The 13,082-nt window shown below is 38.2% G+C and overlaps 1 protein-coding gene across 1 annotated transcript; it reads left to right on the top strand.

The window, feature by feature from the left end:
• The first annotated feature begins 262 nt into the window (after positions 1-262).
• On the top strand, positions 263-8,805 carry LOC127162231 (complement factor B). The gene is made up of 18 exons (XM_051105004.1): positions 263-416; positions 1,321-1,509; positions 1,642-1,827; positions 1,921-2,094; positions 2,186-2,281; positions 2,385-2,518; positions 4,730-4,877; positions 4,982-5,113; positions 5,245-5,340; positions 5,421-5,558; positions 5,765-5,868; positions 6,008-6,134; positions 6,229-6,367; positions 6,461-6,540; positions 7,742-7,842; positions 8,040-8,169; positions 8,316-8,365; positions 8,502-8,805. Exons 1-18 carry the CDS (start codon positions 356-358, stop codon positions 8,670-8,672), a joined length of 2,256 nt encoding a protein of 751 aa, XP_050960961.1. The 5' UTR covers positions 263-355; the 3' UTR covers positions 8,673-8,805.
• Positions 8,806-13,082: the final 4,277 nt, after the last annotated feature.

Below are 13,082 nucleotides of genomic sequence, written 5' to 3'. Positions count from 1 at the left end.
AAAGGAGAAGTATGGACATTTGGGCTAAAGAATATTGCAACACTCGTATTAGTTGACCTATTGGCCTATAAATGCAATTTCCCTACAGCACGCTACTAAATTTCAGCCAACACCCAGTGGCCCATCCTGCTTCTGGTGTTTAAGGAAAAATAAAGAATATCTCAGAACCAGATTTTCAAAGATGAATCATTTTAAAAGTCTATGCATGAAGAAAATCAAGTGAGTTTTACCTTGACAAAGCATTTGACAGATTAGCACACATCTATACCCACTTCCTCTTGTTTACCTTGCTCTATAAATATGTGGCCTTCCCAGGTTGATGTTTCATTTGCTGTGAGAACCTGACAAGAGCATCATGGAGCGTGAACCATGGCTGAATCTATTCCTGCTCGCAATACTGTGTCCTCTCATAACCGGTATGTCTTCTGGACTTGGCTTGAATCAGAAATATAAATAGAAAGTTGTGTTTTGCTGATTTGAGGGAAATTTAAATATGCATTATGATATGCATTAAATTGTTAATTAATTTCATTTTACAATAGCAGTATTTCACATTTGTAACCTGTAGACCAGAGCAATAGTTTAATATTAATTTGTGAACAACTTATTGTGATGTTTACACACTTTAGATGTAACCCTGGACCACAAAACCTCTTAAGTCTTAAGATATTTGTAAATCCAAAAATACATTGTATGGGTCAAAATGATTAATTTTTCTTTTTTATGCCAAAAATCATTAGGATATTAAGATCATGTTCCATTAAGATATTTTGTAAATTTCGTACCATAAATATTTTAAAACTTAATTTTTGATTAGTAATATGCATTGCAAAAACTTAATTTGGTGATTTTCTCAATATTTTTTGCATCCTCAGATTCCAGATTTTCAAATAGATCCTGTCCTAACAAATCATATATCAATGGAAAGGTTATTTATTCAGCTTGTTTGTTGTACATTATTAATTTGTACATTAGCTGGAGCATTGTGTGTGATTTGAGCTTAAGAAGCGCAAATGATATAACTTTATGAAATAACATTCATTTGTATTTTACCCATAAAAAAAATGTTTGCAGCCCAGAATTCCTACCTATACATTTAATGTCATTGATGGTTGCATAAAGAACGTTTAATGTCTATGAAAATACATATGGCTCTTTATAGTGGATAAAAATGTTCTTCACACTAAGAAATATTCGTTCTTTTAAGTGTATACTGAAAGGTTCTTTTGGAAACCCAAAATGGTTCTTCCACAGCACGCCTAACGTTTTGTGTTCTTTATACTCTTGCAAAACCATTTTTTTCTCTTACATTTCTTGTAGGTGCTCCATCCTCTATGTTGTGTCCTGATGAGAATCTCAGTATTAGCGAAGGGAGTTACTCTTTCTCAAAAGATGGGAGCATTGTAAGATACAGCTGTTCAGAAGGCTATTACCCAACCGTTAGAATTCGTCAATGTGTCAGGGGAAGATGGAGCCCGTTGCCGAAAAAAAAACTCCCAGAGTGCAAGAGTAAGCAAAACATTATCAGACAAACACAATTTTACAATTATTCATGACTGAAAACAACACATTTTCCATCTGAGATTTCAAGGCTATTCTCATAAACACACTCACACTCACACTAAAAATCTTTCATCTCAGAAATCACCTGTCCTAACCCTCGAAGTTTTGGAAATGGAGAGGTTTCTCCATATCAGAGGCAATATTTTGTGAACGACACAACCCACTACACATGTTATTCTGGGTACGATTTCCGTGGCTCGGGGACTCGTGTTTGCCAGGCGAATGGGAAATGGAGTGGAGGCACACCAGTCTGTGGAAGAAACTGTGAGTGGGAAGTCTCTCTAGTGCAATGAAACGTAAATTTCCTGATTAAACAAACTATTAGCACTTATTTTCTGCTCCTCTTTTTTCAAACAGCTGATCGCTGTCCTGATCCCGGGATTCCCCCTGGCTCTACGAGAGATGGCAACATCTTCAATATAGACGACACAGTCACATACCGCTGTGACAGTAAATTGACTCTGATTGGTTCCAAAGAGCGAATCTGTCGGGAAAACGGCCAGTGGACAGGAACAGAGCCAGAATGTTACGGTAAACATTACATCGTCTTTGTTCGAAGAAGGCTACAATGCACTTAAAGTACATATTTAGCTTTGCTAATATTGTTGTTGTGTAAATACAGCTGATTTCACGTACGACACCCCAGAGGAAGCATCAGAGGGTTTCAGCAGTTCCCTAAAGGCAAATCTAGGGGTTTCTCAACAATACGAAGGAACAGGTAGTTTTGTGCAACTCGTACAGCCTTCTTCCTCTGTAAGACAGCATCTAGGTTTTGTTAACTACCTTTTTTTGTATAAAACCTCCGTTCCCTGTTTCTTCAGATCAGTACGGAAAGAAAATACGAGTGGGTAAAGGGGGAAAACTCGATATCTACATTGCTCTGGATGTATCTGACAGTATTGACGAAGAGGACTTTGAAAAAGCAAAAGATGTCATCAAAACACTTATAGAAAAGGTATATGACAAGTATGTTGATAACACAATAGCTACGTTTCCATCCAAAGATGCGAATTTAACTTCTGCGCAAAACTGGAATATGGCATAAAACATCATAAAGCACCGTTTCCATCCAACGAGACAAAGAGGACAAAATCGTCACTTTCTGATAAACTTGCATATCACTAAGAAAACTAGCAGAAGCCACTGAAAATAATCATTTTCATATGAATATATGAATATGTGACGGTGCGAGGAAATTTTCCCACCGGTTAATCGACGTGTGACAACACTGATAATACCGGTAACCAGGGCCGGTTCTAGACAGGCACATATGGGGGGGCAGTCAGAAATGTGAAGGGGGCATCATGTGTACACATCATGTTCGAGCACTGTTTTTTTCCCTGTGCTTATAGTAACAGTATTTTCCTTGCTGAATTGTGTTGTTAGCTGTGTCCAAAGCCTGGAGAAGTGGATTGCACTTTGTCAGGCCTCTACCTTCAGACCTGTCCAATTTGGGTGTCCCACTTGAAGACTAAGCTCCTGCTGGTATAGCTCTTAAGGTCACTGAGGCACGCAAACCCCCTGACCACAATAAGGTGGCAATCCCTCAGGGGGGAAACTGAAAAATAAAAATTAAATAAATAAAACAAAATAAAATAAAATATCCTTAATCCAGATTTTATCAATCAAGGACATAACATTTATTTTAGCTGGGTGGTCTAATTCTCAAAAACGTTTAACCTAAAGTAAGACTTAACACTATTACTAGAATATTTACAAAACTGAAAGGTTGTCTTATGAATAATAAAAAAAAAAACTAAGTAAAAGCAGATGGGCTATAGAACAGATCATATTATGTTTTTTTTATTCATTAATTTATATATATATATATATATATATATATATATATATATATATATATATATATATATATATATATACAGTAGTCAACACTTGAAGTGGATCAAAAAAAGTTCATCAAAGTTGTCCTAAGACAAGAACAGGTATTCTTTTTGGTTTTAGGACAAATTTAATGAAAGGTTTTGATCCACTTCAAACGTTGACTACTGTATATATATATATATATATATATATATATATTTTTTATATTTTTTTTTTTTTTTTTTTTTAAAAAAAACGCTGCAGCTTCTTCAAAGTCTTTCCACTCCGTGACCGCGCTGAAATCCGACACAACACTACGTTAGCCTGTCTTGACTCATTTGCATACGGACGGTGATTGGATGTTTACCGAGGGCTAAGGGGAGGAGTGTGTGTGTGTGGGCGTGTGTGCGTGCGCTGCAGCCTGTGAATGAATACACACAGCGGAGGGACAGAGACATGAGGAAAATCTAATACCGTATTATGTAGTGTCCCTTTTTCGGCGGATTTTTCCGCTACCGCAGATCATTTTGTCAGCTTGTAATATATTCATTTTGTGAGTATATTAACATGTGCTTTCTCAAGTTTTCAAAATTTTGATTTGACATTTGACAAAATGCAAGACATTTATTTGAGGGGGAATAAAAACCAAATAAATAAGAAACTATATGTTCTTCCAATGAGCTTCCAAAATCACCTTTTTGGAAAAGACACATGACTTTTTTAATGCGCATGGAGGAATTTATTCGGTAAAACTAGGAGCGTTTCCATTATTGCGCAAATTGAAATTGCGAATTGAAAATACGCATAATGGAAACTGGTCAATTTCGCAAAACTTACATATATCGCTAAGCTAAGTTTTTACGCTCGCTTGAGGTGTTTTTTTCAGGCAATTCGAAAAAGAAATATTTCGCAAAACTGCAATGGAAACGTCTTTTTCGCATTTACAGGTCACATGGCATATGTAAAAATCATATGATCATTCTTCAGTGTACAATAAACTCCAAGAAACACTTCATACGCAGCTGCTCTCAGGTATAAGGGGCTTTCCCTGATATTAATGCTTAGACTATGTACGCTGCACGCATCTGCGGCGCGTAAGGACTCCGACGCGGTCACCGGAGCTCATGTTATGTTTGTACCAGCAGCGTCGCTCACATTTCTGAAGCGTGGATGGATATTCCAAAATGCGCACAAAAATAGGTGGATGGAAACACAGCTAATCACACCCTTAAAATTGACTGATCCCATTTTTTGTTTTCTACACTTCTCTTAATGTAATGTTTTATATTCCAAATGAAACTTTGTCAGTCTAATGAAAATTTGACCCTATGTTTATTACCAACAGATCAGTTATTATGAGGTCTCCCCAAACTATGAGATCCTGGTTTTTGCCACAGACGTTTCATGGATAGTCTCCATGAGGGACTTCAAGAGTGGGCAAGAAAGCAATCTGTCAAATATTCTTAAAAGACTGAAAGAATTTGAATATAACAGTAAGTATTTTGCTTAGATCTGCAAAAATGGAAATGTGTTTGTTCATTGTGGTCAGTGTGGTTAAGGACATATTTTAATATCCCAATGTTTTTGCGACTAACAGGTAAAGGTGATCGAACAGGAACTAATATCGCCTTGGCCTATAGAAGCATTTTAGAAAGTATGCAAATAGAGAATGAGAGGAATAAAGAGGAATTCAAGCAGACCCAACATGTCGTCATCATGTTCACTGATGGTATTGTTGATACCAGTGTTTATTTCAATATTGATTTGGAATTGGCAGTTAGCACTGAATCTGTTCAAGTGCTTTTTGTTCTTTATGTTAAAAAAATATTAAAATGATCACTTTTATTATTCACTTTTTAGGTCAGGCCAACATGGGTGGTAATCCAAAGCCATTTGTGGACCAGATCAAATATCTTGTTCAACAAAATAGTCCTTCAGAGGAGCAGGAAAACCTTGGTGAGGAAGAACATCAAGCAAATTTTTAATAACTCAATGTTTTTTTTTTTTTTAATTATTGGTGATACCTTTTTGTGCAGACATGTATGTGTTTGGGATGGGGGATGATGTAAATGCTGGGGACATGAATGATTTCAAGACTGACAGGCCAAATGAAAAGTTTTTCTTCAAGCTTAAGACCATGGATGAATTGCAGGAGACATTTGACGAAATGATTGGTATGTTTATTTTACATTTAGAGACATTTACTTGGTTCAGGCTAGATAGAAACATTATAAATAACAATATATATACATACACACATATATATATATATATATATTATAAATAAAATACAGAAAGATAATGATTGTCTTCCACATCTTTTCAAAGTCAATATCTTTAATATAAGTTTCTCCTGTGCCTCTTGCCTACCCTTGAGCAGATGAGGGCTCCAGTGTAGCATTATGTGGGCTTTACCAAGATTACGAAGGTAATGAATCCCCCAAACGCCGTCAATACCCCTGGTTGGCAAAGATCAGTGTGACTGTGGGTATCTCTATATCTTATTTCTTGTTAAGAAGTTGACAAATAAATGGCTTAGCATCACCACACTAGTTCTTTGAACATTGTTTAGTGTTAAATATTTCAACTTGTTGAATTAGTTTTTTCTCTGTTGATTTTGCAGCGAAGCAATGGAAAAATTTCATATTGTGTGGGGTCATTAGTCACCTCAAACTTTATCTTGACAGCGGCTCACTGCTTCAGGCCTGATGACACGCCTGAAAGGATAACTGTTGATTTGGAAGTAAAAGGTAAAGGTCATTTTGTGTGATTTAGAATATAGTTCTTTTTACAGATGTATAATGGTTTAAATCTCATCAGTGGTGTTTCCTTTTCTCTTCTTAGGAATAAAAGTGAAAGACTACATACCTCATCCTCGATATGATGTTAAATTGAAAAAGGATTTGGGAATACCTGAATATTATGAATTTGATGTGGCTCTTATTCAGCTGGTGGATCCTGTAATTATGGGACCTGATCTTCGGTGATGAACGCAGCTCATCAACGTGACGAGCATCATTTTACGCTACTAAAAAGTAGATTAATGAATTAATGCATATCATGTGTATCTCTACAGGCCGATCTGCATCCCCTGCACCAAGGAAACAAGTGGAGCTCTGAAACTTTCAGATAGAGAAGGAACATGCAGAAAACATCGTGAGTTACAAACAGATGTGTCTGTCAGAAATATTGCATGTGTATTAATTACAAGTATACATGTAAGATGGGGTAAGATGACCCACCCATTATTTCTTCTTTTGACCATGGACCAGCACAAAATCTGATCTCAGAACTTTTGATGAATATCTATTCTCTTAATATTGTTATTTCATCTGACAACATTTGTGAGATTTAGTCAGTTGAAACAGTTTGGAGGTTAAAATGCACAGGTCTCTGGAAAATAGTGATCTTATTGTGACTTTACATTATGTTAAAAGTGATTTTTATTCTCGGATTTGCGTAGTACAAACTTGCAGTGCTGACTTTTTTCCTTAGAATTGTGAGATATAAACTTGCAATTCTGAAAAATTAAGTCAGAATGTGAGATAAAAACTCTTTATACCTCGCAATTCTTACTTTTTCTCGCAATGCTGACTTTTCCCCTCAGAATTGTGAGATATAAACTCGCAATTGTGAGTTATAAAGTCAGAATAGTGGGATGTAAACAAGCATTTGCAATTTAAAAAAGTCAGAAAGAAATGCATGCTGACTTTTTTCTCTGAATTGCAAGATATAAACTTAGAATTGCAAGTTCTAAAGTCAGAATTGCGAGATAAAAATCTTTATATCACGCAATTCTGACTTTTCCCCTTCCCTCACAATTCTGATTTCATCAGAGAATTGTGAGATATAAATTTGTAACTGCAAGTTATAAAGTCAGAATTGTGAGATAAAAACATTTTTTATTTCACAAGTCTGACTTTTTTCTCACAATCCTGACTTTATCTCAAAATTGTGAGATATAAATTTGTAATTGCGAGTTATAAAGTCAGAATTGTGAGATAAAAACTTTTTTTATGTCTCGCAAGTCTGACTTTTTTCTTACAGTTCTGACTTTTTTGTGTCAAGATTCTAACTTTTTAATCTTACAATTGTGAGATGTAAACTTGCAATTGCGAGACATCCAGTTCTAAGGGGTCAAAGTCATAACTGCAAGTTTATATCACGCAATTTCTGAGAAAAAAGTCAGAATTGCAAGGTGTAAACTTGCAATTGCTAGAAAAAAGTCAGACTTGCAAGATAAAATGTTGCCATTACCTTAATGAGTGGCAGTACAAAATATGTATATTATTTACATCTTGATAAACATTGTTAAAATACACATCTATTTTATTTACATTTAACTGTGTTTTTACAGAGGAAGAGCTAATGAGTTCAGACACAGTGAAAGCTTCTTTCATGTCTGTCGTTGGAAACAACATTGAGCAGAAACTAATCACAATCAAGCAGGGACAATGGGTAATGATATGCTGTGTAGTGGACATGATCTTGTTCTCTTTATATTTTTGGTGTCACAATGTTTTTACAGGGTTTGATTTTTTTGAATAATAAAACCTAAAAGAGTAATTAACTAACAAATAGCCTAATTAAAAGCATGCTTTGCTCAGCAGTTATGAATTTCTTTTGTCTAAAACTGATATGTCCCTTTTCTACAGCGGGATGCTTGTGTTGAAGATGCCAAAAAAGCTGAAGGAATTACTGCGACAAATGCTAAAGCTATCGTTACAGATAATTTTCTCTGCAGCGGTGGTATTGAACCTACTGTAGATGATATTGCCTGCAAAGGTAACTTGGATTTTTATATTTGGCAGTAAACTACCATATATAATGATATTAGAATCATAAAATGTCATATCTTTAGTATCCTTATCCTTAATAAACTGAATTTTCTACAAGATTTAAACTCTTAATGTTGTGCATGTTGCCACCAGGTGACTCTGGAGGGGCCACTTTTGTGGTTCCTGGTAATCGACTAGTCCAGGTCAGTTTTTAATCATTTCTCAGCACACTGAGCCATTTCAAATAACATGAATCACTTTTCAGAAAACGAAATTGTTGTTGTTCGTGTCTAATTTGAGAGATGCTTGTTTTAATAATATGTGAATGATCTTGGACAGGTTGGCATCGTCAGCTGGGGAGTGAAGGACCTGTGCCAGAACACCCGGAAGCCTAAGGCTGATTCACACACCAGAGATTACCATACAAATCTGTTCAGTGCGGAAGTACGCGAATTTCTTAAAAAATACCTAGGAGATGGGAAATTGGGAACCCCTCTTACGTTCCTGTGAACATTGTGTTTAACAGTATTCTATTTGCCTGCTGAGAAACATTGTGCACATTTCTCTTTTAACTCCAAACATCTTTTCCTGCTTTGGAATTTGTAAAAAATGTGATACAATAAAAGCATTATGAAATAATAAAATGTTGGCAGTGTATGTACAAATCTACCCTATAATGATAAAAATCCATGCATTTTTTTTTAATTAATCTGTAAAAATAATATCCCCTTTTTCAAATCGAGCCGTTCTCAGATGCCTGTCAGTGTGGCGTCACACCCACAGAGGCCGCTCCCACGATAGTTGATTGACATGAGCTCTTACCTTAGACCAGCTGTCACAGTCCAGTAACTTTCCATGTTTTGATGCCAGAGCAGGGATGTAAGTTAGACAAGAATATCTCCGATTGAGCGATTGAGGTGTTGTGTTGCTGGATGTAATAATGAACATAGTGGTCGTCATTTACTCCCGACATCTGAGCCGCTGAAGATGCAGTAGTTTACGTTTGTTTGTAAAGGGAATGCGCCTCCCGATCTACATATATCCGTCTATGTTCGCGCAAATCATTCATGATCCAGCTTCACTTACAGCAGAAGTGAGTATAAGCGTTTTTTATGAATCTTTGTGATCACCTTTCCTTATAACGTGGTAGTTAGGAAGTTTAGTGGCTAAACGCAGCAAAATGCAGCTAATGTAAACAAGACCGTCTTTCCACAGAGAGAAGAGAGGGGCGGGGTGAGCAGAGCTCATTTGCATTTAAAGGAACTGCGCCTTAGAATGAGATGATTTTTGCAGAGCTGATTTTGGCAAGGTAAAAAAGGGTGTTGTTTTACACAACCATTGAAATTTTTTAATCAAAGTATATTAGAGACTTTTCATTAAGACCCTAAAGAATCATATCAGCTTGTGGAAAATGGGCATCCGATGACCCCTTTAAATGCAAATGAGCTCTGCTCACCCCGTCCCTCTCTTCTCTCTGTGGAAAGACCAGCCTGTTTACTTTAGCCACATTTAGCCGCGTTTAGCCGCTAAACTTGCTAACTAGCACATTATTAGGAAAGGTGATCGCAAAGATTCATAAAAAAAAACCCTTACACTCACTTCTGCTGTAAGTGAACATCACGAATGATTCGCGCGAACACAGACGGATATTGTAGATTGGGAGGCGCATTCCCTTCACAAACAAACATAATCTACTGCATCTTCAGCGGCTCAGATGTCGGGAGTAAATGACGACCACTATGTTCATTATTACATCCAGCAACACAACACCTCAATCGCTCAACTGGAGATATTCTTGTCTAACTTACATCCCTGCTCCGGCATCAAAACAAAGAGGGCGGACTGTTACAACGGATCTGAGGTAAAATGCTCATGTCAATCAGCTATCGTGGGAGCGGCCTCTGTGGGTGTGACGCCACAACGACAGGCATCTGAGAATGGCTTGATTTGAAAAGGGAATATTATTTTTACAGATTAATTAAAAACCACTGCATAGATTTTTATCATTATAGGGTAGATTTGTACATACACTGCCAACACACATTAATGTTCAAACAACATGTAAAAGTGAACTTAGCATCCAATGACCCCTTTAACCATTTTAAGTATTACAGTTACAGTTATATTACAAGTAATACTGAGAAAAAATGTAATTAAATTACAGTTACTTATGAAAATGTTGACAATTCCAAAGGGTTACATCTAAATATTTACACACACACACACACACACACATACATGTTGATGTTTTTCAATGTTTTATGGGGACATAGGCATAATCGTTTTTATACTGTACAAACATATTTTCTATCGCCCTACACCTACGCTATACCTAAACCTAGCCCTCACAGGAGACTGTGCACACATTTTCTTTCTCCAAAAAACTCATTCTGCATGATTTATAAGCCAGTTTCCTCATGGGGACCTAAAAAATGTCCCCACAAGGTCAAAATTTACTGGTATTACTATCTTTGTGAGGACATTTGGTCCCCATAACGTGATATATACCAGGTAAACACACACACAGATTTAATTTATCTCTTTACCAAATTGCATTGACTGCTCTAAAATATGAGACACCAATGGTTCAAGAGTTTAGGACACAAAGTAGGACACGTTTATTCGACAACTGTTTTATTTTCTATTTGGGTTATTAGATGCCAGTGTTTCCTGTCATAGCTATGCAAAGATTTGATTTCAAAAACAGTATCATTGCTATTAAACTATATCTTATGATTTTAAATCAGTATTTAACCTCAGAACGAGCTTTAAGTAAAAAGAGGTGTTAAAGTCTGATTTTGTGGTGGCTGTGCTTTAAAATAAAACCTTTTAGAATCTTAATTTCCCTGAGCTCCCTGATCCGCCATGGCCTCCCGCACTGTATACTCCGCCATGGCTTCCCGAGCTCCCTGATCAGCCATGGCCTCCCGAACTGTATACTCGGCCATGGCTCCCCGAGCTCCCTGATCCGCCATGGCCGCCCAGACTGTATGCTCCGCTATGGCACCCTGAGCTCCCTGATCCGCCATGGCCTCTCAGACTGTATGCTCTGCTGTGGCTCCCTGAGCTCTCTGATCCGCCATGGCTTCCTGAGCTCCCTGATCCGCCATGGAGGCATTCCTCCTCTCCGTCCTGTGTCTGCCCTGCACGAGGGCGCCCACCCCTGTTTCTTGTTATGTCATCATTGGTTAATTACTTACACCTGTCTGTGTCTCGTTAGCTACCCTTTATAAGTTTGTTTCAGTTCCTTTGTCCCTGTCCGATCTTAATGTTATGTTGGAGTGTGTTCTCCTGCTGTTCCTGTCTATACCCTTATTGGATTGTATCATTAAAACCCTGTTTGTTATATTTCCTCGTCCTCGGTTCCTTCCTACGTCTCCTCTCTACACTCACGCTGACAGAAATATTATTAAGTTGGCTTGAAAAATCAAAGGCAGTAATCCGTGAGACAGGCGGGGGTCGATACAAGACAGGCAGCAAAGGTTCACACACGATATAAACAGTCCGGTTGGCAACAGTGAGACAGTCCGAAAGAAAAACGCTCAGGATTGGGGACATAGCCGACAAAACTTCGCGGTGAACGCGCTGGCGAGGCACGCTGAAATGGCCGCCAGAGAGGAAGTGACCCGGGTGACCTGGAACCGGAAGAGAGAGTCCCCAGGCACGGGATTGTGGGAAATAGAGTCAATATTCGGGTGAGGGTTCCCGCTGGCGCGAGGCGGGAGGAGTCACAGAGACCGCGTTCGTGACACTAGTAACATGCTAATCATGCTAGAATTATGCTAGTAACATCCTAATAATCCTAGAAACATGCTAGTAACTTGCTAACCATGTTAGAATCATACTAGAAACATGGTAACAACATGCTAATCATGCTAGCAGCTTGCTAATCATGCTAAAATCAGGCTAGTAACATGCTTATCATATTAGAAACATGCTAGTAACATGCTAGTAACATGTTAAATGTGCTAGCAACATGCTAATAACTTGCTAATCATGGTAACAATATGATAGTAACACCATAGCAATCACCCTGAGTACCCTAACAACAACTTAACAACCAGCCTGAGTACCCTAGCAACCGCCTAGCAACACCCTAGCAACCTCCCTGGATACCCTAGCAACCACGTAGCAACACCCTAGCAACCATGCTGATTACCCTAACAACCACATAGCAACACCTTAGCAACCAGCCTGAGTACCCTAGCAACTGCCTAGCAACCGCCCTGGATACCCTAGCAACCACGTAGCAACACCCTAGCAACCATGCTGAGTACCCTAGCAACCACATAGTAACACCTTAGCAACCAGTCTGAGTACCCTAGCAACCGCCTAGCAACACCCTAGCAACCGCCCTGGATACCCTAGCAACCACTTAGCAACACCATAGCAACCGCCCTGGATACCCTAGCAACCGCTTAGCAACACCCTAGCAACCGCCTACCAACACCTTAGTAACCGCCTAGCAAAACCTTAACAACCAGCCTGAGTACCCTAGCAACCAGCCTGAGTATCCTAGCAACCGCCGATCAACACCCTAGCAAACGCCTAGCAACACCTTAGCAACCACCCTGGGTACCCTAGCAACCACATAGTAACACTCTAGAAACCACCCTGAGTACCCTAGCAACTGCCTAGCAACACCTTAGCAACTGCCCTAGCAACTACCCTGGATACCCAAACAACCACATAGCAACACCCTAGCAACCACCCGAGGTACTCTAGCAACCACCCTGAGTAACCTAGCAACCACACAGCAACACTATATCTATCTGTTTTTCTAATAGACTGTATTGCCTTCAAAATATTCAGACTTTAATCTTTCAAACTATTTTAAACTGAAAACAGTCAAACTTACCTTGAAACTTTTAGAACTTTCTGGCTAGGCTTTTTCAAGCCAACTTAAAGTTTGTCTACGAA

Source organism: Labeo rohita, unplaced genomic scaffold (assembly GCF_022985175.1).
Source record: "Labeo rohita strain BAU-BD-2019 unplaced genomic scaffold, IGBB_LRoh.1.0 scaffold_861, whole genome shotgun sequence".
NCBI lineage: Eukaryota > Metazoa > Chordata > Actinopteri > Cypriniformes > Cyprinidae > Labeo > Labeo rohita.
This window is presented reverse-complemented; position numbering and strand designations above follow the sequence as displayed.